General features: G+C 41.5%; 1 protein-coding gene across 4 annotated transcripts in view; it reads right to left on the minus strand.

Moving 5' to 3' along the window:
• Positions 1-331: 331 nt before the first annotated feature.
• The window catches only part of LOC118401536 (DNA nucleotidylexotransferase), a 150804-nt gene continuing 125192 nt past the window's right edge, over positions 332-25943 (minus strand). For all 4 annotated transcript variants that reach the window (XM_035799160.1, XM_035799143.1, XM_035799133.1 and 1 more), the window contains one exon: positions 332-1112. In XM_035799160.1, the coding sequence (XP_035655053.1) occupies positions 1026-1112 (87 nt within the window). In that variant the 3' untranslated portion in view covers positions 332-1025. The remainder of the gene's footprint in view (positions 1113-25943) is intronic.

Below are 25943 nucleotides of genomic sequence, written 5' to 3' on the forward strand. Positions count from 1 at the left end.
CTGAGGGGAGGAGGCTGTAGCATTAGTGGGCGGTTGCTACTGTAAATGCCCTCCAGTGGATGTGGAGGCACTAACGGAGGCTAAACGGGGATGCTGAATGCACCTCTATCTGCAGCTCATTACCCTCCTCTCCATTCCCAGGAGGCTTGGCTCCGGTTCACTTCGAGCGCTGTCCTGCCAGGAGGAGGGTGATTACAACCATTTTACTCAACAAGGGACTTTCTCTCTCTTGCCCGTGCTTATGCCCCTCTCCTCTTCCCTTTTTACCTCGTAGCCATTTGATTTATGTAGTTATGTATCAATCACATAAGAATACTCAGAGAAAAACGGGTTTTGAATGACAGAACAGAATTTTTATTTAGTAAGAGGCTAAGAGAAAAAAGCCAGGCATGATGAAAAGAATATAATCATGAATCATACATCAGTATGTCGTCTGACAACAGAACACAAGTATAAAAATCAACCCAGATTAGGCTCTTTGAAATGAGATTGCAGTAGTGTGTAGCCGAGGGGGGAGACAGATGGGAATTATGTACTGCAGTGGTTCCCAAACTGCGGGGGGATCAAGGGGATGGCAGGGGTGGTGCGGTGTTCCCCAAAACATATTTTTTTAAGGAACTCAGTAGGGCTTTCAACTTACTCTTGAAAGTTGACATTTCTAAATTGGGTGGTGCATCAGCAGTTTTTCCTTTTGTCATGTCAGTTATTAGATAGCGATTTATAACTTGTCAGAAATGTCCAAATCAACTAGCCCATGTCAGCTAATGATTTGTAGCTAGGTTTTTAGCCCATTCATTTTGTTGTAATGTTTAACTCACTCAGATATTACATAAACACACGTAAGACATGCCAAAATCTGTAGAACTGCAGGAAATTAGCTTTAAAACAGCAAAATATTTCTCCACCCCATTGCAAAATGTGTTTCCCAATGTTGGAAGGTGGGCTGAGAATTAAAAAGTTGGGAACCCCTAATGTACTGTATGTATAAAGGTGGTATTGTATGGGTGTCTGTGAGAGGATGATGCTTATGCATTTCTCTGCCAAGGCTCCACATACTCCAAACCCAGATGGGCAAAGATGTCCTCCTCAGTAGTCGCCAGTAGGCATAGTTTCTGGAGAAAGAACAAAGACAAAATTGATGGTTGGATTCAGAAATATAGTAGACATAAGAGATATGTGAGAGACTGTGAGAGTTGACATGGCTTGACATCAAGATGCCACGCACGCACTGAAACATCTCAAGTTGCAAACCAAACAAGCCCAAGTATGAGCCAATCGGAGGACACTAGTTAGTCTCAGATGAACACAAAGATAACATCGTTATACAGTGGCTTGTGAAATTATTCACCTCCCTTGGCATTTTTCCTATTTTGTTGCCTTACAACCTGGAATTACAATAGATTTTGGGGGGAGTCTGTTTCATTTGATTTACACAACATGCCTACCACTTTAAAGATGCTAAATATTTTTTTGGGTGAAACAAACAAGAAATAAGACAAAAAAACAGGAAACTTGAGCATGCTTAACTATTCACCCCCCCAAGTCAATACTTTGTAGAGCCACCTTTTGCAGCAATTACAGCTGCAAGTCTCCTGGGGTATGTCTCTATAAGCTTGGCACATCTAGCCACTTGGATTTTTGCCCATTCTTCAAGGCAAAACTGCTCCAGCTCCTTCAATTTGGATGGGTTCTGCTGGTGTACAGTAATCTTTAAGTCATACCACAGATTCTCAATTGGATTGAGGTCTGGGCTTTGACTAGGCCATTCCAAAATATTTAAATGTCTCCCCTTTAACTATATGAGTGTTGCTTTAGCAGTATGCATATGGTCATTGTCCTGCTGGAAGGTGAACCTCCGTCCCAGTCTCAAATCTCTGGAAGACTGAAACAAGTTTCCCTCAAGAACTTCCCTGTATTTAGCACCATCGATCATTCCTTTAATTCTGACCAGTTTCCCAGTCCTTGCTGATGAAAAACATCCCCACAGTGAAGCATGGTGGTGGCAGCATCATGCTGTGGGGATGGTGTTCTCAGGGTGATGCGAGGTGTTGAGTTTGCGCCAGACATAGCATAGCAAACCTGGTCAAGAACTACAGGAAACGTATGCTCTCTGCAATTGCAAACAAAGGTTTCTGTACCAAATATTAAGTTCTGCTTTTCTGATGTATCAAATACTTATGTCATGCAATAAAATGCAAATTAATTACTTAAAAATCATACAATGTGATTTTCTGGATTTTTGTTTTAGATTCTGTCTCTCACAGTTGAAGTGTACCTATGAAAAAAGATTACAGACCTCTACATGCTCTGTAAGTGGGAATACCGGCAAAATCGGCAGGGTATCAAAAACTTGCTCACCCCACTGTATGTGTTGTGCCCCTCCGACAGCTAAAGGCAGATGATAAACAATCATAACTGGTAGGAGAGAGGGAAAAGTACTGCTAGGCATGTATTCTGCCATTCTAGCCCATTATTTGCAATGCAAATAACAAGGGGGACATTACAGGCCCTGAGTGCATGCTGGGTAAAATAAGTCAGTCCAGCCCAGGTCCAATCTGTGTAAATATCACTCCCTCTGTCTTCATTTGACTTCTGTCTCTGTTGATAAAATCAATTTCACAAACAGTCCAGGCTTAAATCTTGATCATCTAAATTTGATTATGACCTGACACACATTAAACGCAGTCATGCCCGCATGTCTGACAGGGGCACACACACACACTTTAAGTCTCTCCACCAGCTAAGTGGATGATTGGTTCTCTGCAGGTCACTAACAGGTCACTAACTCTCACATACATTAAACTCTAGAGAAAACACCCCCATTGTTACAGCAGATGAAAATCTTTCCACAGAGGTGCAATTTGCTATATTCTTCCCAACAACTCCCTTGTACCAGAGCAGACCACCAGATACTTTTTCCCTCTCAGGAAGTAAATAAGACAACATCCACACAGTGATTGGGGAACTGGTGAAGTAGTCACATATAAGAGCTTTGGACAGTCAGATCTGAAGGTGATATAGCTCGTAGAGCATCATGTTCAGGCATCCCTAACAAGATGCATGCTTACTGTTCAAAAGGCTCAACGGAAAGCTATGGTAAGCTCTAACATCCAACTAACAAAGGAAATGTGAACTCTGTCCAATCCTTCCAATCCCCACGGGGGAAATTTTTTCATTACATACTGACAAGTTATGTCTATATTAACTTGTCAGTTATTTGTGCCCCAATAGCAGGAGCACTGGTTAGATTTCCTCGACGAAGCGGTACCCCCTGTATATAGCCTCGCTATTGTTGTTTTACTGCTGCTCTTTAATTATTTGTTACTTTTATTTCTTATTCCTCATATATATATATATATATATATGTATATATATATGTGTGTGTGTGTGTGTGTGACAAATACAATTTGAATTGATTTGATTTGACCACAGCAAACTCTCTGAAAGCTTTGACCAATAACATGTTGTTGCTCTTCTGAGCCTGGCCTTACTTGACTTAAACCCTTTTACTCCGTAAGGAGCATATGCCATGCAAATATAAGCCTACTTACCATGTACTACAATAAGTACTACTTTATTCAGACAGAACTATGGTAAGCAGGAGGAGCTGGAGTGTGAGTTAATGCATGTCAATGTCCTTGACTTAGTGACCGGCTAACCAGCTGTGTATTTCCTCTTCCCGCTGCATATTTACAGCTCTCGTGGATGTGAACACAGACATCAGGCCATCTTAACATCTGCCTTCTGTCATTGCCTCCATGCCATGACCACACAGGCTGATGGAAGGGTCTGATGGAAATGATTGGCTGCCACTCGAAGAGCCATGCACATCCACACACAAACACACAAATTAATGCACACCCACAATTTCAAACATTTGTTTTACTAGATTTGTGTGGAGCAAACAATTGATTCCCATTCAAAAACATGTTTGACCTAACTCCTAACCCTAATCCCTAAGCCTAAACTAGTATTTTTCCGTGTGGGGAAATGTCCGAATCTTCCATGTTTTACTATGTTTGTGAGTCACCACAAGGATAGTAAAACCAAAAACACACACACACCACACACTGGAACAGACTTGCTGGCTTGTGGATCCTCAGACACAGTGATATGCAAACACAGTTGAATAATATGCAAATCCACACTAAATGAACAACTCATAGGAACATGTAAATACAGATGTTACGCAAACACTACAAACACACACAACAGGTAGCCTGTCAGAGAGTATTTCCGTTTGATTGTATTCAGTGTTAACATTCATAATCTATAATACACCGGTAGTATGTCTGAAGGACATGGCAATTCGGGACTGTTGCGTTTGTTTTCCTCTGTTGGACAGCAAGCAATGAATTTAAATTATTCAAAAGAAAATCAGTATTTTGAGATAGTCCCCTTTGAAAATCACCCATTTACATTTTGTGTCCAACTCGTTGACACTGAAAGATCCCCCAGGACTAAAGAACACATTGTTTCTGTAAGAGAGGAACATATACATCCACCTATATTCTACCGTATCATATTTCTCCGTATCCATAGCGTACTACTCCCGTGGGTCTCTCCATTAGAAATCCATAGATATCACATCAGGACTATTACATAAGGCATACCAGCGTGGGCCACAGCCTTCCTCCCTCTCGTTGTTTAGATAGTTTTCTTCTTACTGTCACCACCTGGAAACATGTTATTGCCAAGAGGGTGGTGAATCGAAAAATGTTTTGATTGTCTCTAAGTTAATCTATCTTTATTGCAGCTCACAGGAAAGGGCTGACAGTGGTGGAAAAGCGCGAGTCGATTAGTGCCTCTGCTGTCCTACTGAAACGATCCACCCACGATCAGCACGCACGCACGTGCTCACACGCGCACACACCTAGCCTTCTCCAGGCACACTGGGACAGCAGAATAGAACCTGGGAGAGAAAAGAGGCGATTCAGACACCTCACTAATCAACCCAGCAATTAGTGTTAGCATCATGAACCCCTCTGAACCATAAAAAGGCTATTGAGCTGAATGTGGTTTACATTGCCTAACTCTCTCAGCCTGCTAATCAGCCAAATAAACTGGGCAGTAAGGGGAAACAGTGCCAGATAATCAACCATTTAATCATACACAGAAAATGAATTTATTTGGCCGCCAGGGTTTTGCCACATAAACATGAGTAAAAAATACATAATTGTTGATTAGAGTGTCCGAATGTAACAAGCAAAGGAAGACAAAGTCATTATGCCAGTGTAATATGACCTCACTCTATCTCATTGTCTATTAAGCAGAATTCTTTATTTATCTTCTCTGACACGTTCCTTCAATCCTTCATAAGGCCTACATAACACATCACTGTCACACAGCTAACATAAGCCCAAATCACACGGAGGGACATCTGTCAACTATGTGAATTTTGGGTACGCGAGAGTAGCGTAGTGTAGTGTTCGCCAGCGTAATTGTGATGAAAAGCCATTGTAAACAGTTGTATTCTCTCTTGAAATCGGAGTTACCTCATTCCTCGAGTTTTCCAGCCTATTTCCAGCCTATGATCGAAATCAACACAGGTAGGCTGCCATTGTTTTCAAATAGGTAGGCTAATTGTCAGAACAAACACAGCCTATACATCCCAATAAACGTTTTAACCGTAAAACTTTACTTGGCAAAATAGAGAAGTTTAAAACAATTAGTCTAATTCCCTTTCGACCCACTCAATCTCTAGTCCAGACGTGAATATTTGGAAACCAAGGCAATCAATAACCATGCACTTTCTTTTGAGGCTCCCTAAATGTTATCAGCATATCGAATGCGCGACCCGGGCTGGCAAAACCCAGGATCATTGTTATTCTAACTTCCGCGAAGCATATAAAGCTCTCCCCCACCCCCAATTCGGAAAATCTGACCACGACTCCATTTTGTGCTCCCAGCCTATAGACAGAAACTAAAACAGGAAGCACGCGTGCTCAGGTTTGTTCAACGCTGGTCTGACCAATTGGATTCCATGCTTCAAAATTGCTTCGATCATGTGGACTGGGATATGTTCTTCATTGCTTCGGACAATAACATTGATGAATACGCTGATTCGGTGAGCGAGTTTATTAGCAAGTGCATCGGTGATGTTGTGCCCACAGCGTCTATTAAAACAATCCCCAACCAGAAACCGTGGATTGATGGCAGCATTCGCGCAACACTGAAAGCGCAAACCACTGCATTTAATCAGGGCAAGGTGACCGGAAACATGACCGAATACAAACAGTGTAGCTATTCCCTCCGCAAGGCAATCAAACAAGCTCAGCATCAATACAGAGACAAAGTAGAGTACCACTTCAACGGCTCAGACACAAGAGGTATGTGGCAGGGTCTACAGTCAATCACGGACTACAAAAGGAAAACCAGCTCCGTCGCGGACCACGATGTCTTGCTCCAAGACAAACTAAACAACTTCTTTGCTCGCTTTGAGGACAATACAGTGCCATTGACACAGCCCGCTACCAAAACCTGGGGGCTCTCCTTCACTGCAGCCAACGTCAATAAAACATTTAAACGTGTTAACCCTCGCAAGGCTGCCAGCCCAGACAGCATCCCCAGCCACGTCCTCAGAGCATGCGCAGTCCAGCTGGCTGGTGTGTTTACGGACATATTCAATCAATCCTTATCACAGTCTGCTGTTCCCACATGCTTCAAAAGGGCCACCATTGTTCCTGTTACCAAGAAAGCTAAGGTAAGGACTTTCGCTAAGGACTATCGCCCCGTAGCACACACTTCCATCATCATTAAGTGCTTTGAGAGACTAGTCAAGGATCATATCACCTCCACCATACCTGACACCCTAGACCCACTCCAATTTGCTTACTGCCCTAATAGGTCAATAGACGACGCAATCACAATCACACTGCACACTGCCCTAACCAATCTGGACAAGAGGAATACCTACAGTGGGGCAAAACAGTATTTAGTCAGCCACCAATTGTGCAAGTTCCACCACTTAAAAAGATGAAAGAGGCCTGTAATTTCCATCATAGGTACACTTCAACTATGACAGACAAAGTGAGAGAAAAAAATCCAGAAAATCACATTTTAGGATTTTTAATGAATTTATTTGCAAATTATGGTGTAAAATAAGTATTTGGTCACCTACAAACAAACAAGATTTCTGGCTCTCACAGACCTGTAACTTCTTCTTTAAGAGGCTCCTCTGTCCTCCACTCGTTACCTGTATTAATGGCACCTGTTTGAACTTGTTATCAGTATAAAAGACACCTGTCCACAACCTCAAACAGTCACACTCCAAACTCCACTATGGCCAAGAACAAAGAGCTGTCAAAGGACACCAGAAACAAAATTGTAGACCTGCACCAGGCTGGGAAGACTGAATCTGCAATAGGTAAGCAGCTTGGTTTGAAGAAATCAACTGTGGGAGCAATTATTAGGAAATAGAAGACATACAAGACCACTGATAATCTCCCTCGATCTGGGGCACCACGCAAGATCTCACCCCGTGGGGTCAAAATGATCACAAGAACGGTGAGGAAAAATCCCACAACCACACGGGGGGACCTAGTGAATGACCTGCAGAGAGCTGGGACCAAAGTAACAAAGCCTACCATCAGTAACGCACTACGCCGCCAGGGACTCAAATCCTGCAGTGCCAGACGTCTCCCCCTGATTAAGCCAGTACATGTCCAGGCCCGTCTGAAGTTTGCTAGAGAGCATTTGGATGATCCAGAAGAAGATTGGGAGAATGTCATATGGTCAGATGAAACCAAAATATAATTTTTGGGTAAAAACTCAACTCGTCGTGTTTGGAGGACAAAGAATGCTGAGTTGCATCCAAAGAACACCATACCTACTGTGAAGCATGGGGGTGGAAACATCATGCACATTGTGCGTAAACACAGGTGTAAGGATTGGATGAGTGAGTTTTGAACAAGTGGTCAACATCTGAATTAAAAATGTTCAGTTTAATTGCACAACAAGCCTCTTTGCATTTGTAACGCAAAGCTCTTAGACACTTACCCAGTAAGACACAGCTGTAATCGCAAATTGATTATAACATGTATTGACTCAGGGATGTGAATACTTATGTAAATTAATATCTGTATTTCATTTTAAATACATTTTTAAAAAATACAAAAAAAAGTTTTCACTGTCATTATGGGGTACTGTGTGTAGATGGCTGAGAAAAACATATATGCTGTATATTTTGAATTAAGGCTGTAACAATAAAATGCGTAATAAGTCAAAGGGTATGAATACTTTCTGAAGGCACTGTATACAGTTGAAGTCTGAAGTTTACATACACTTAGGTTGGAGTCATTAAAACTCGTTTTTCAACCACTCCACAAATGTCTTTTTAACAAACTATAGTTTTGGCAAGTCGTTTTTCCAACAATTGTTTTCAAACAGATTATTTCACTTATAATTCCCTGTATCACAATTTCAGTGGGTCAGAAGTTTACATTCCAGAAAATAATGTCATGGCTTTAGAAGCTGCTGATAGGCTAATTGACATCATTTGAGTCAATTGGAGGTGTACCTGTGGATGTATTTCAAGGCCTACCTTCAAACTCAGTGCCTCTTTGAAATCAAAAGAAGTCAGCCAAGACCTCAGAAAAAAAATTGTAGACCTCCACAAGTCTGGTTCATCCTTGGGAGCAATTTCCAAATTCCTGAAGGTACCACGTTCATCTGTACAAACAATAGTGCGCAAGTATAAACACCATGGGACCACGCAGATGTCATACCGCTCAGGAAGGAGACACATTCTGTATCCTAGAGATGAACGTACTTTGGTGCGAAAAGTGCAAATCAATCCCAAACCAACAGCAAAGCACCTTGTGAAGATGCTGGAGGAAACAGGTCCAAAAGTATCTATATCCACAGTAAAACGAGTCCTTTATCGACATAACCTGAAAGGCTGCTCAGCAAGGAAGAAGCCACTGCTCCAAAACCACCATAAAAAAGCCAGACTACAGTTTGCAACTGCACATGGGGACAAAGATTGTACTTTTTGGAGAAATGTCCTCTGGTCTGATGAAACAAAAATCTAACTGTTTGGCCATAATGACCATCATTATGTTTCGAGGAAAAAGGGGGAGGCTTGCAAGCCGAAAAACACCATCCCAACCGTGAAGCACGGGGATGGCAGCATCATGTTGTGGGGGTGCTTTGCTGCAGGAGGGACTGGTGCACTTCACAAAATAGATGGCATCATGAGGGAGGAAAATTAGGTGGATATATTGAAGCAACCTCAAGACATAAGTCAGGAAATTAAAGCTTGGTCGCAAATGGGTCTTCCAAATGGACCATGACCCCAAGCATACTTCCAAAGTTGTGGCAAAATGGCTTAAGGACAACAAAGTCAAGGTATTGTAGTGGCCATCCCAAAGCCCTGACCTAAATCCTATAGAATAGTTGTGGGCAGAACTGAAAAATTGTGTGCGAGGAAGGAGGCCTACAAACCTGACTCAGTTACACCAGCTCTGTCAGGAGGAATGGGCCAAAATTCACCCAACTTATTGTGGGAAGCCTGTGGAAGGCTACCTGACACATTTGACCCAAGTTAAATAATTTAAAGGCAATGCTAACAAACACGAATTGAGTGTATGTAAACTTCCGACCCACTGGGAATGTGATGAAAGATATAAAATCTGAAATAAATCATTCTCTACTATTATTCTGACAATTCACATTCTTAAAATAAAGTGGTGATCCTAACTGACCTAAGACAGGGAATTTTTTACTAGGATTGAATGTCAGGAATTGTGGAAAAACTGAGTGGCTAAGGTGTATGTAAACTTCCGACTTCAACTGTACTTTCGAAACACAACCCAGTTGATAAATGTAGAATGTCGTTGCATTCATACATTGCTGCCACATTTATATTAAAGCACTTGCCAATAGATCATGCTGACTTGCAGTTAAAAATATCACTAAATACACATGCTAACAATACATCACAATTCCAGAGGTAACAACGCACAACCAAAGTGTCAATTTCAGTATGAGCTGGTGGGGACATTTAAGTCCAATCGAAAGCTGATCTTAGCTGTGAAGCAGTTGGTTTATGGCAGGGTTTCCCAAACTCGGTCCTGGGCATATAGCCTACATGGAGGGGTTTTTACACATCCAAAATAATAACAGGAGCTGGCAAAAATAATGTAATAGCTTACATATATTTATAGATAAAAATGGGATGTCCGCTCACTGTCCTGCTGCTGCCTAACTTTATCTTTTAATAAAGCTTTGGCGATAAAGCCGTCTCCCGAGCCAAACCTTTTATCGATGGTCTTAGTCCTGGGGCCCCGCCTGGGTGCACGTTTAGTTTTTTGCCCTAGCACTACACAGCTGATTCAAATAATCAAAGCTTGATGATGAGTTGGTTATTTGAATCAGCTGTGTAGTGTTAGGGCAAAAAACCCTGTGTTGTCACATAGATTTTGACAAATGAAGCTCATCCTATCCAGCTGTGACGCAGTGCCCATTATGCACACGGAACAAGAGAGTGTTTTTTGTGCCCATTAACCTCATCTTTAGAAACATAAACTAATGATTTCTCCCATTTTGTTGAATTTGATTAAAAACAAAGCATAACCTCCCCTCTGTTTCTTTTGTCATGCCCAATGCATTCGCCATGTAGTCAAGACTATCGATAAAAGGCTTTCCTCATGAGACCTCTTTGAAATAAACTTTTATCACCAAAGCTTGATTAAAAAAATCAAGTTTGGCAGGACAGTGAGCGGACATCCCATTTTATCTATAAATATATGTAAGCTATTACAATATTTTTGCCAGCTCCTGTTATTATTTTGTGTAAAAACACCTCCATGTAGGCTATATGCCCATCTTGAAATGAGAGATGAGCCCATGTTATTTAATAAACTGTAGTATCAATCCATAATTGTTGCGTTTACCAGCGGGAAAACCAAATAATGTTGCTCAAACAGAAGGGGGAACGAACAGTCACTGACAACAGCCAAAACGATGGGGTTTTAGGAGGGATTCTGAAAGAGACTCATGGGGGTGTCCACTGAAAGTTGACTAGCAACAACAACTGGAACCTTAAAGACACCCACCATGAGTGCCCACTAAATTTGACAAAAAAAACAGGCAAACAAAAATAAAACCCACACCAAACTTAAAGACAGGAAGCACACCAAAAAGTGGAGCAAAATGAAAACAGGGAAGATCAGATAAAGGTATTTTTTTCAATAAATCAAATAGGGAGAGACAACTAAAGGGGTTAACCCTCTACATCTCTCAAGACAACTGGAGCACTGGGCCAGCCATTCTTAAATATCACCTGGGTGTAAGGGTTTTCCTGTGGTGAAGGAGAAGCGGACCAAAATGCAGAGTGGTGGTTATTCATGTTCTTTAATAAAGGAACTGGACATGAAATAACTAACAGAACAATAAATGTGGAAAACCAAAAACAGTCCTATCTGGTGCAAACACAGAGACAGGAACAATCACCCGCAAACACACAGCGAAACCCAGGCTATCTAAGTATGATTCTCAATCAGAGACAACTAATGACACCTGCCTCTGATTAAGAACCATACTAGGCCGAAACATAGAAATACCCAAAAACATAGAAAAACAAACATAGACTGCCCACCCCAACTCACGCCCTGACCATACTAAATAATGACAAAACAAAGGAAATAAAGGTCAGAACGTGACACTGGGTCAGCAGAGGTGAAACACCTACCCACTAACGAGATGACAAACCTGTGCGCGTCCCATGTGCTAACGTCCAGTCTTGAAATATAAATGGAAAAACCAATGCCTGTAACAATAATGGACTAGGAGGATAATATGTGGTTACCCCTGCCGAAATTGGAGTTTATTACTATGCAAATACTGTCAATAACAAACAGATCTCGATTGCACCTTGATTGCCAGTGAGTGGCCAAGCCTTCGTTACACTTACAACTTGTTTATTCATCAAACCCAGCCCTTTTCGCCCACCGCCAGCTATTGCGCTCATAATAATGGCTGTGAAAATAGCAATAAATATTTCTCACACACCCATGGATCTATAGTGCTACCGCTAGCGCTTAGACTCACCATTGAATAAGGTTTGTTAAAATAGAGCCCTGGGTGTTTTTCTCGGCTCTCTCTTGTACGGACCCCAACAGAATGCTCCATTAATGATTACAATAAATTACGTTTCACTGGTCTACTGAAGCCTGAAAATAATGAATTGGTTTGTTCTAAAGGGGCTGGTTTTGCATGACCAATTTAATTCCTTCTGCATTCACACAATGTGATCCGATGCTGCTGCATCAGCAGAATGAAGGTTCTGCTCAATTAAAAAAGTATCTGCAAAACATGAGCTTTGTTTGGAAGTTTTTCTTTAACTGTGCTTTCATCTTATAATGAGTTCATTCTTAAAAGTCTAAGCTGTGGTGGATGGGGGGGATCATTTAGCTATTTGATTAAAATTTTAGGACCCCTTTAGGTATAAAAAATATATATAAAACTATATTTTATAAAATATTTAATTTGGACTTGACTAATATAGCCCAGAGAAACGCATTGAATAACACATTTATAAATGGCAAAAAAGTCAGTCAAAAAATGTATAATAAGAAACAAGGTTTGTAAAGTGTCTGACCTATATCTAGGAGATACAAGAAAGCTCAGGAAATATTATCATAATTTTATTTGAACACATATTTAACCCACCTTCATACTTCCATTCATTTTTTTAAAACGGTACCGGTTACCTGTGACACTTGTGGGTGATGTAGAACAAAACCACCATCAGGTTCTTGAGTCTTCTCTTTCCATAGAGTGCTCACCATAGTTTTGTAGGTCAAACCGTTCGGAAGCTGCAGACGTTTACGTGTGAAGTCAGATTTTTGGGATGTCTCAGTCTGACAAACACCGCCCTAGCTCTGCCACCTTTCACCGCAGATACGGAAGTGCGACATACATAGTAGGTGGATGCTGAGGATTGAGATTCATCCAATGTTGTTTATTATGTTACTTCGATTGATGCACAGGTGTATCAATCGACTCTAGGGGGATAGCTGATTTGAATGTTTATTCTATTGTATTGGAAAAGTTGCTGTTGAAATAATTAAACACGTTTCACATGTAAAAGTCGCATTTTCACATGTGAAATAGCTGTTTTCACATGTTGAGCCAACCTAAATGTCGCATGTAAAACCATAATATCATATGTATTAAATTTAGTTCACATGTCATCACCACCTTTTCACATATGAGGAGAATAATATGTTTTCACCTCATGTGAATGGCAGATTCACATGTGAAAATCACATTTGCCCTTTCACATGTAAAAAAAAACTCCACGTGTAAATCTCACTTCCACATGTGTGATAGCATTTTCAAGTGAAAGAAATTCACATATGAGAATCACATTTGCCGTTTCTAAGCTTGCTGTCTTATATATGTTTTGTGTGTACAGCAAACTTGTTTTGTTACTTGTATAATTTTATTAGCTGGGATGTATGTCCTGCAAATAGTTTATGTCAAAGAATGTATAAAAGGTTAGCATTCACTATAGGATTTTACATGTACTTTACATGTAACCTTCGAATTACAGAGGCTCAGTGGGGTTGGAAAATGTTGCCCCTTGTGTTTACTGCCAGTATTACCGGGATGGCACATGTTTGGAATGAAGGTATAACTGTCTGGAATTAAAAGTTCACATGTGAAAAACAATCACATGTAACAATCTAATTTGCAGTTTCATATACTGTATGAAAAACATTGACGTGATTGTTACTCACACTTGAACTTGCAATTCCACATGTGAAAGTGAACATCAAATTAGCAGTTTCACATGTAAGAAATCTCCACATTTACTCCAATGTAAACAAAGTAAATGTAAAACACTGTATAGCCTAAAAACATGGTTAAAACTATCATTTTTATATCATAGATGGTTAGTACTTGCATCCATAGCGTAGTCTGGGTTGCATTTCTCCAGCCCCATCCCTCAGTTTTTTACAGATACTGTGGTTGGGAAAACAGAGTATTCATGTTTTAATTAGGACTACCGCTTTAAACACCTTTAATAGAGTAATATTATATGGTGCAAATATTATATAGTATTATGATATGGTGCAATCCTCTAGTGAGTGAGTTAATTTTGTGCCATTAATATCAAGCAAAACTCCTGAAGTTTTTTTTTTGGGGGTGAATATTGTTTTATCATAAAGCAATTAATTAAAATGCCTCCCTCTTTCCTGCAATTTTCAGTGTCTTTGGTTATGTTACATTGGCCTTTGCTTTCACTGCCTTTTTTCCAGTTGCAAGTTTTGGTACATTTATTCCAACAACATAGGACCCGGCATCCCACTGCTGGTTTGCCTCTGAAGTTAAGCAAGGTTGGTCCTGGTATGTCCCTGGATGGGAGACCAGACACATCTGGAAGTGGTTCAAAAATAATGATAAACAGTGAAACATCACATGTCTGACTCTAGCGTTTCACTGTAGTAACATAACACATAGATCATGTATGTCATGGTTACTGTACTGCACACAAAAGCAGGAGGTTCCATCTGATGCAGGACATTTCAATGTATGTTCAATGGAGTGTCCTGTGAATTATTCATGGTCCAAACTGAAATTGGATATATGGATGGATGGGTGCCACCCACCCCAAGGGCCATGTCAATTAATGTTACATGACAGGCAAACAGACCCAACATCGGAGCCGGAGTGAAAACCTCTGCCATTCACTTTCATCAATAATGCAGCAGGACCTGTCTCTAGAGTTAGCCCGATTGACAACACCCCACTCCTATACACTCCCCCCATCTCTTTCATCCTCCCCCTCATATTCTCTTCTGAGTTCAGAATATTTGTTTTCTTTTTCTAATTCCATAATAATAGATTGCAACAATAGTTGTGTATTCATGGATAATAGCTTGAGATTGAATTTCATTTTTGACACAAAAACATCTGCAAGGAATAGGATCTATAAATACCACTCATTTTCTCTCCCAGGATAGAGTGATAATGGGCCTTAGTGTGGGAGGATGGGAAGGAGGGGGGAAGGGTGAGGAAATGAGGGGGCGATGGTGAGAGGGGTGGCAAAGAAAGAGGAAAAGAGGATATGAGAGGAACTTTCAGTGTGGTATTGTTCACCCTGGCGGGGGGACTGTTCTAATGTGTGTTTCCCCCCCTATCTGTCTCGGTCTGTATGTCTCTGTTCTCTCTTTTCTCTCACAAGTTCTTGATCTCTCCATCCATATCTCCAACTCAGTTTCATTGATTCCCTCAGAAACACTAGACTCCTATGAACTCTTGCGAGCTTACATTCTGTTTCATTGCACAGATTAACAGGGGCACAAATGTGGTTTTAGAAGTGGGGGGGACATAACATATATATTTATTTTATATATAGTTGAATAAACACTCCAAACAGCCTAACCAACCGCTCGGAGGCGTCCGTATGGTCCTAAAGCACGTTTTGTATCACATTCTAATTATAAAACTAGTTGCACAGCTGCGGATAGGTTCTGGCCACAACCAGATTCAAACTATTTGAGTCCCTCCCTTCCCTCCATTGTATGGCTGATCTTGAGGAAGTTGGTGTTGATGCTGCTGTAGAAGAAGTTATAACAGGAGAGCATAACTTAATTGAAAGAACGGAAAACTGCATTGAAGGCTTTTCTCAGGGAAGAAGATATTTTGGTTTTTCTGGGTTGGCAAGAGCTTGATTTACCACCTGCCTCCTCTGGTAGTGAAGAAAATGTGACAGATCGAGGAACCAATTCTCATTGTTTTGTCGCCTTTGGTCGCCCTCATGCAATACATTACCATGTTGTTTTTGGTAGCCCAGGGTCTTGGTATAAGTTAAATAATAAGACCAAATAAAATAAAATGCACTTGAAAAAAATTGGGATTTGATTTATTCCTATTCTTTAACTTTAATTATTGGTTGAGATGGAGATGTGAATCCAACATACCAATTATACATTTGTAGACAAATTGGAATTAAAGAAAGACTAAATTAGCAAATCTGATCATAATTCTATCGTCCCTATTCCTACTTACAAGCAAAAACTAAAGCAGGAAGTACCAGTGACTTAATCAATACGGAAGTGGTCAGATGACGCAGATGCTAAGCTACAGGACTGTTTTGCTAGCACAGACTGGAATATGTTCCAGGACAAATCCGATGGCATTGAGAAGTATACTACATCAGTCACCGGCTTCATCAATAAGTGCATCGATGACGTTGACTCCAGTGACCGTACGTACATACCCCAACCAGAAGGCATGGATTACAGGCAACATCCGCATTGAGCTAAAGGGTAGAGCTGCTGCTTTCAAGAGCGGGACACTAATCCGGACGCTTATAAGAAATCCCGCTATGCCCTCAGACGAACCATCAAACAGGCAAAGCTTCATTACAGTACTAAGATTGAATCGTACTACACCGGCTGCAAAACTTGATGAATGTGGCAGGACTTGCAAACTATTACGGACTACAAATGGAAGCCCAGCCGCGAGCTGCCCAGTGACATAAGCCTACTCGCTTCGAGGCAAGTCACACTGAAAATGCATGAGAGCACCAGCTGTTCTGGACGACTGTGTGATCATGCTCTCCGTAGCCGATGTGAGTAAGACCTTTAAACAGGTCAACATTCACAAGGCCGCAGGGCGAGATGTATAACCAGGACTGAAAGGACTTGGCATGGGTCCTCAAAAAGGTCTACAGCTGCACCATCGAGAGCATCCTGACCGATTGCGTCACTGCCTGGTATGGCAACTGCTCGGCCTCCGACCACAAGGCACTACAGAGGGTAGTGCATACGGCCCAGTACATCACTGGGGCCAAGCTTCCTGCCATCCATGACCTCTATACCAGGCGGTGTCAGGGGAAGGCCCTTAAAATTGCCAGAGATTCCAGCCACTCTAGTCATAGACTGTTCTCTCTGCTAAATGGCATATATATATATATATAATACCGCACGGCAAGTTGTACCGGAGCGCCAAGTCTTGGTCCAAAAGGCTTCTTAACAGCTTCTAACCCCAAGCCATAAGGCTGCTGAACAGCTAATCAAATGCTACCCGGACTATTTGCATTGACACCCCCCTTTTTTTTGAGCTGCTGCTACTCGCTGTTTATCATGTATGCATAGTCACTTTACCCCTACCTACATGTACATATTACCTCAATTATCTCGAATAACCTGTACACCCGCACATTGACTCAGTTCTGGTGCCCCCTGTTTCTGGTGCCCCCTGTATTATTATTGTTATTCATTGTTGCTCTTTCTTTTCTTTTTTAGTTGAGTTTATTTAGTAAATATATTTCTTAACTCTATTGTTGGTTAAGGGCTTGTAAGTAAGCATTTCACTGTAAAGTCTACACCCGTTGTATTCGGTGCGCGTGACAAATACAATTTGATTTGAAAACAAAATTCAATATCACTTTCGCTATACATTAAATAGCCTATTAAAAACAAGTTATCAAATGTTATATTGGATTCACGTCTCCAACTAAAATCCAAAATAAAAGTTAAAGAATAGGATTAAGCCAGTGGCTCAAATGAAACTGTCCAAGCAATAGATACCCTTTAAATGTTGATATTCAGTTGTGTTGACGATCAAACACAATTCAACATTAGTTATTTTGTCATGTCTATTGCATTATTTACACTTTTGAAATGTATTTATCATTGTCATTATTACACTTTTTTGAGAACCATACTTAGGTAGCTTTTTCCCCACATGTATTGGTGGGTAGTTGTCCATGTATAGTTGCCTGTGAGCAATACATTGGCTTCACGGTTTCGCTTGATGTTTATTGTTTTGTTGGCGACAGCTTAAAATATAGATGTACGCTCTCCACGCTGCACCTTGGTCCACTGTTTCCACCTTAGACGATCATGACACAACCTCTACAGAGAAAGCATCCCATGCCCTATGCCAGGTTGCAGAAATGTCTACACATACAGCAAAGCAAGGGAGAACCATGCAAAAAATATGACTTGGTAATAGATTCAGTGCCAGATGCAACCAGGACTAGTGAGGTGGACCAAAAACAACAACATACTGAGGTAAGACTCAGCTTTGGCTTCTTCCTGTCCAACAAGCAGGATGCAGTGAAAGAGGGAGATGGGGAGAGGTTGTTGAAGTTATACACTGTACCTCTGTTGTTCTACAAGGCCTATGGTCATGTCCAGATAGCCTACAGTACCCTTCTACTGACCTTGCAAGTCAATGCCACTCCTCCCTTTGGATGGCACACAGTCTTACCTGGAACAAGTTTTAAAATGGGAAGGGAAAGAATATACCTGATGACTTACACCTAGACCACATCAACAACTTCTAGAAGTCGTTTTTAAGGGTCTGGGTCCAAACATGACAAAGCAAGAGGGAGACAAGATTAAGCAAATCCATTGGTGCCCTCAAGTACTTGATAGACATCACAGACTCTGAGTTAAAGGTATCTAAGTCTAGTGGCATCCATCATGCTGCTCATCAGACCGAGGACATTCTATCCCTTGTGGAGGTTATCAGGGAGGCAGAGCTGTTCAAAACCCAACCAGGCAGAGAGTTCACAGCATTCCTTGGTTAACAGAAACCGTCTCTCAAAAGTGAAGTACAGTGAGTTGTGGGGGTGGTTGAGGTTCAAATTGAAGTGGTGGAGAAATGTTCCAGTTTGATTTGAAACAACTTATGTTCCAGGCTAGCTGTGGATGTGGGCTGCTTAGTCTGACTATCGAACCCTGTCCAAGCGGTAGATAGCGATGGGGAGTTAAGGAGTTAAGGAGAAGGAGTAGGCTAAGTCAACTAATGTTGTCACTGTTAACATTTCGTATTGATCTGCATTTGAAATTATTTAAGTTTTGTATTTCAGTATAACTTGTATCTGGTTTTATCTTTATAACTTTTCATGCATCATTGTTCTGTTGTACTGTATTCTGTAACAACGTTAAAACTCATACTTCTTGATTAACTCATCATAATTTGAAAAAAAATCCATAATGTTAAGTTGAAATACCTCAGATAGTTTTGAGCAACAGTTATGTGTCACGACTCTCGTGGGTTGAAGGAAACCAAGGTGCAGCGTGGTAGGCGTTCATGATATTTATTATACTGAACACCATAACAAAGAGACAACAAACACGCACAGTTCTGTCAGGCAACTAAACAGCTAAACAGAAAATAAACTACCCACAAAACACAGGTGGGAAAAAGGCTGCCTAAGTATGATTCCCAATCAGAGACAACCATATACAGCTGTCCCTGATTGAGAACCATACCCGGCCAAAACATAGAAATAAAGAAACTAGAATGCCCACCCTAGTCACACCCTGGCCTAACCAAAATAGAGAATAAAAGCCTCTCTATGGCCAGGGCGTGACATTATGACAGTTTTTGAACAAGTAACAACATACAGATAGTAACACAGTCTCATTTCTGAACAGTCGTTCAACTAACTCTCGCTCAACTAAATCTATATAGAACAATGTCCCATCCCCCCCATAAAATGACAGTTGTATTATAGCAGTTTGGTTCTAGTGGCCTACTGCTGACCAGTGGTGCCACGTTTGTTTAAGTGACCCTTTAATTTATCTGTCGAAGCTGCTGTGTTGTTTTCCCATCCCAAAGTCCTCAACTTCCTCATCATATTAACCAATGTAATCGTCATCTGGCTCAGTTAAGCTATCCTGATGGAAAGTAGGCTCTACACCTTCAATGTTACCAAATACTTCACTGATGATGTGCAGATTTGCTCTTGCATGTTGATGCTGTGAGTGGCAACACTGGTGTACCTGAAAGACAAATACATGCACCAATGCATAAGTAATAATAGCCATTATAATAGCCTGAAGTTCGGGAAAGTTCCCAAAGGCATACCTGTGTCTTATCGGATGTTTTTGAAAATATTAGACACACTGGTGTATTTCCAGATTTTAAAAAAAAATGTTTAACAGGGGTGTATGTGCGAAGTGTTATGTCTCATGGGTTCCATAACTACGTCTTAATAACAATTCAATTATGATAAGACGTGAGACAGGAATCAGTTCAACCATTTATTTGGAACGTGATATCTCAACACATACAAGTCCTATGATGCTCAGCGGTACAACCCCAAAACATAACAACTTCTTCCCTCCTACATGAACTGTCTACCAAGTGTCTAGGTGCCCTCCTATCTCTTGTAGGATAATGGCGGTCAACCTGACTGCAGACTGTGGCATTGACACAGGTGTAGGCATGTGAGTCGCCTGTGTCCCAGTCTTGTCACACACTTGTGTGGTGCGGCTGGGTCAGTGCCCTGAGTTACGTGACTGTGAGCTCATATGTGACGACTGCTGGGTCAGGGTGTCACCCATTAACAGTTCTGGACCACTCACGACTGGTTCTGTCTGTGTTGCTTTACTCAACAGTAACTGATCTGTGTGCCTTTTCCAGATGGTGTCCTCTTCAGTCTGGACAGTGTAGGATACAGGACCAGTCTGAGCAGTGACTGTAGCAGGAACCCACTTTGGTCCTTTGAGGTAGTTCCAATCTAAGACAGTTTCTCCAGGATTGAAAGCTCTGTCCTTTAATCTCAGTTCACAATGTTTGACCTGACGCTTCTGTTGACGTTGCACTGTCTCCTTTGCGTTCTGAGGTTTGAATAGGTTGAAGCTTGTGCGTAGCTCTCTCTTTATGAGTAGCGATGCAGGTGAAGCCTTGGTGGTTGCGTGAGGTGTGTTCCTGTAGAATAGCAGGAAGCTGTTCAAACATTAGTGTAGTGTCCCTTGACCCTGAGATGCTTTTAAGGCATGTTTCATGGTCTGTGCAAACCTATGTGCAAGTCCGTTGGTGGATGGATGATACGGTGCCGATCTGATGTGGTGTAAGCCATTCACCGGTATAAACGGGGCCATTTCCTGTGACATCAGTGATACCTCTCATGGTGACATTCAACTGTTCAAAGTCTTTAACAAGATGTGTGCTGGCTGAAGTTGGTGTTTCATTGTCTTTTTGCAAACTGAGTCTGACACGAGATTCAGCTGCCCCTGTGTCAATTTCCATACGCACCGGCTGCCCCTCTAGCAAGGGAGAGACATAGTAGCTGTTCGGCCCCGAGCAAAAGTCAGCATATTCAGTGTGACTTCCTCGTCTGAGTCACTCACCTCTGTGTTCTTCTGCTAAACAGCGTGAACATGTCTCTTTTTCTTTCGTTGGAATGTCTCTTGTTTCCAGTCTTCGACATTTTCTCTGAGCTCTTTTTGTTTCTGCAGGCTCGTTTGACGTGGCTATTTTGTACCACATGCTCGGCAATCCATGTCTTCAACAACAGCATGTAGACGCCTGATGAACCACTTTGCTTGATTTCCCTGTCTCTGATTATCAGTTGCAACTCTGTGCACTTTTCCTGATGAACTTAACTGCTGAACCTCTTTAGCAGCTACAGTAGTTCCATGGACACACTGATTTCAATGGCCTTTGCCAAGGTCAGATTACTTTCAGTCAATAGTCTCTTTTGTGTAGCTCCACTCTGTGGCCCACATACTAGTCTCTCTCTAATGGCGTATTTTAGAACATCATTCATCTCAGTGATCTGATCATTTCTTTAAAGAAGCAGCAAACATTGTTACTGATACCCCTCTAATTGATTTTGTCTGTGGAATGTAAACTTTTCAGCAATAACTAGCAGTTTTGGTGAAAAGTGTCCTTTCAGCATTTCCCAATATCCCCATACGTCTTATTACCTGGCCTGTCTGGCTGTTGCAGGCTACTTAGTAAATTAAATGTTCTTGGACCCATTACACTCAACAGTTCTGCCCCCATTGATGTCATTTACAAGGACACAATATTAATACTGTTCTGTATATGAGCTCCACTATTCAATTCTTTCATCAAACTGTCCAAAGTTTCCAACAAGTCCAGACATTTTTCCTTTCTAAATAGGATCCTGATTATCACTCACCGAAATATATTCCTCAGTTATGTGAACTTCATTCACTTCAATCACTGACATTTCCACCTCAAGTACACTCATCTAGCAGTTTTTAATTCCCAAGTTAGTCTTCACAGTTGAATAAATGTTCTTTCCTTTACTTCTGTATATTTCTCCCTTTTTAATCACATTGTTTTCCCGCACGACGTCCGTCTCTAATCTGTTTCTGCCGTCCATGACGATGGTAATTCTCTCTCTTAGCTAGCTCAACGTTTGCCTCTACTAGCAATACACTGTGCTAACATTATCTTAGACTATTCCACGGAAAATAGTTTTAAACATGTAAAAAATGACTTCTTCCTGACAGAATAGCTCCTGCAGGTTCAGACTTCCTCTTCGCCAATCTTTGGTTATGTCTCGTGGGTTTCCTAACCACGTCTTTATAACAATTCAATAATTAATTTAGCGGGAGACAAGAATTTGTTCAAAAATGTATCTAGAAAGTGATTATCTCAGCACATTCAATTCTCATGATGCTCTGCTGCACAACCTCAATACATAACACAAAGTTTATTTGAAATTGTTTTATCCATCATCTTAGCTAACACTACTGATATCAAAAATGCACAGGGACTGTGTTCTTTCATGTCCCTCAAACAGACCTAGGGGCTCATCAACTCAGTATGACATAGAGATATTGCCTGTTAAATTATGGGAAATCAGTTGGTTAAGCTTCCTCTTGAATTTGAGGGCGACAGGATCGGGTTGAGAAGGAAGTGAAAATTTCCAGGGTCCATATTTAGGAGTTACAAACAGGTGGGACAATGTCCTTGATCAACACTCCAACTCTAAGACACTTTAGGAATATGAGCCCAGGGCATGAACTGATACTGGTTTTATTTGGTGACAATGTTTACTCACCCTCTTTGGCAATGGATCGAAGTTCTCCCAGCTCTCTCTGAAGGCTAATCCCCTTTTGCACCCTCTTCCCTGGTTGAAAGAAAATAAGATCCAACATTAGAGTCTAGGGTCAGAAAGTAGAATAATAGCATACATAATAACATACGAACTTGCAAAAATAAGTCATCATACTGTCCATTACTATTGGTAACATTGTAACGTGAGGTTAGAGCATGTCTAAAGTTAGCGAGCTACACTAGCTTATTGTCTTTGAGAAAGTCTGTTACTTATGCACTAGCTAGCTAACGAGCTGCTAGCTAGGAATCCAATGAATGTTTAACATAGCATGGACTCGTTTGATATAAAATGATGTAGTTATATTTACCATTTGTATGTGACATGAACCTCATCCCCATGAGGTTCTCGATACAACCTGGCAACGTCCATGGAGGATGTCCGCCTCATTATTTACACCGAGCTGCATAGCAGTGATCCCAGGCTTCGCACCCTCCCTCATCTAGTACTCCATGAAGGCGACCAACGGCGACACAACAATGAAAATTGGATCCTTGATCAGTCTCTTTTTCTTGACTAGCAGCAGAGCTAGCTAGTAAATCAAGCTGTTGCCAAACCCAGTCTGGAGAAGAGCGAAAACGTCTTTCCTCTGAGATTATCTTTTAATGCAGTTATATGCTGTTCTTTCAATGAAGTTATGCCCTCCAGTTTTGATATACAGTAACTGATGCTATAGCAGCATCAACGCCAACCTCCTGAAGAGGAACTATTGTTGTTATGATTTTCGACTTGTGTTTCCAATACAGGCGCTTCTCGTTGTCATCTTCAACTAAACCACCCCCACAGATGAGCAGAAAACACTGATTGGACTAGCCATACCCTGAAGGGAAGGGAGGGGCTCAAAAGATTTGAATCTGGTCATGACCAGTTTGGATTTGTGTAGCGAAATGTAAGCTTGCGAGATCCGGATGGTTCGTACGAAGCTACAGAGAGGCACTGACCTTCAGAATAATTTATTGTGAATGCCTTACCAGGAACAGTCTGTACAGATCTGGAAGTAAAAAGTCAATTTAAATGTAATATTGTTACAACAGTATTTAAGTGTGCACTATACATCTGTGGCTTCTGATCTTTCAGTAGAATCCAATCAAAAGTCAAAGTAAAATCTCAACTCTGAAAAACAGTACAAGCAAAACAGACACACACAACTTTTTGATTACTCAAAATTAGCCACCAGCAAAATTAGCCACCGGCGATATGGACTCGGAAGGAGTCAGGGTATTCATACTATGTGAGATTCGCCCAGTAGAGCGTGGTGAACGATGTTACGCAATTGCGCACACCCTCCATAGAGCCTCTGACCGCATAGCCTGATCAAGCATAAATCAGCTTTCAGTAGTCTCAGTACTGTACCACCACAGGCCATCAGTTTAACACCCTGCTCCTATCCCTCTCTCATTGCACACCATCAATTTCACTGTAGCTCCCTCTCCCTGACTCTCCCCTATCACTCCTATTACACCAGCCTTAATTGTCTCTCTGACCTCCATGGAAAATGACCCAATCACACAGCAATTGTAGCCTGAAATGAGAGTCCATATTTGCATTGTTCCCCTGTCACTGGGGGTGTGATTTCTTTGGCGGATGGAGAGAAAAGGGTCCATGTTCAAGGAGAGGAAGAGTGAGAGGCATTGTGAAGGGTTTGCTTTGAAGAGATATCTGTATTAAAAGCATGACAATCTCCTCACAATAGAAATTGGCAAACAATTCAGTGCATTCGGAAAGTACTTAGACCCCTTGACTTTTTCGACATATTGTTACGATAGAGCCTCATTCTAAAATTGATTGAATAGTTTTTCCCCACCCGCGTCAATCTACACACAATACCCCATAATGATAGAGCAGAAACATGTTTTTAGAAGTTTTTGCAAAATAAGTAAGCAAGCAAGCTCAGCACACCTGTATTTGGGGAGTTTCTCCCATTCTTCTTTGCAAATCCTCTCAAGCTCTGTTAGGTTGGATGGGGAAAGTCACTACACCGCTATTTTCAGGTCTTTCCGGAGATGTTCGATTTGGTTCAAGTCCGGGCTCTGGCTGGGGCACTCAAGGACATTCAGAGACTTGTCCCCAAGCCACTCCTGCATTGTCTTGGCTGTGTGCTTAGGGTCGTTGCCCTGTTGTTATGTGAACCTTTGGCCCAGTCTGAGGTCCTGAGTGCTCTGGAGCAGGTTTTCATCAAGCATCTCGCAGTACTTTGCTCAGTTCATTTTCCCCTTAAACCTAGTCTCCCAGTCCATGCCGCTGAAAAACATCCCCACATTATGATGCTGCCACCACCATGCTTCTACGTAGCGATGGTGCCAGGTTTCCTCCAGATTTGACGCTGGGCATTCATTCCAAAGAGTTACATTTTGTTTTATTCAGACCAAAGAATCTAGTTTCTCATGGACTGAGGGATCTTTAGGTGCCTTTGGCCAACTACAAGTGGGCTGTCATATGCCTTTTACTGAGGAGTGGCTTCCATCTGGCCAGTTTACCATAAAGGCCTGATTGGTGGAGTGCTGTAGAGATGGTTGTCCTTCTGGAAGGTTCTCCCATCTCCACACTCTGGAGCTCTGTCAGAGTGACCATCGGGTTCTTGGTCATCTCCCTGACCAAGGCCCTTCTCCCCCGATTGCTCAGTTTGGCACGGCAGCCAGCTGTAGGAAGTCTCTTGGTGGTTCCAAACTTCTTCCATTTAAGAATGATGGAGGCCACTGTGTTCTTGGGGACCTTCAATGCTTCAGACATTTTTTGGTACCCTTCCCCAGGTCTGTGTCTCGACAAAATCCTCTCTCGGCGCTCTACGGACAATTCCTTTGACCTCCTGGCTTGGTCTTTGCTCTGACATGCACTGTGGGACCTTATATCGACAGGTGTGTGCCTTTCCAAATCATATCAAATCAACTTGATTGGAGGTGGACTCCAATCAAGTTGTAGAAACATCTCAAGGATGATCAATGGAAACAGGATGCACCTGAGCTCAATATCGAGCCTCATAGCAAAGGATCTGAATACTTATGTAAATAAACAATCTGTTTTCTTTGTTTTATAGGTTTGCAAAAATGTCTAAAAACCTGTTTTCACTTTGTCATTAGGGATTATTGTGTGTAGA

Source organism: Oncorhynchus keta, chromosome 2 (assembly GCF_023373465.1).
Source record: "Oncorhynchus keta strain PuntledgeMale-10-30-2019 chromosome 2, Oket_V2, whole genome shotgun sequence".
NCBI classification, from domain to species: Eukaryota; Metazoa; Chordata; class Actinopteri; order Salmoniformes; family Salmonidae; genus Oncorhynchus; species Oncorhynchus keta.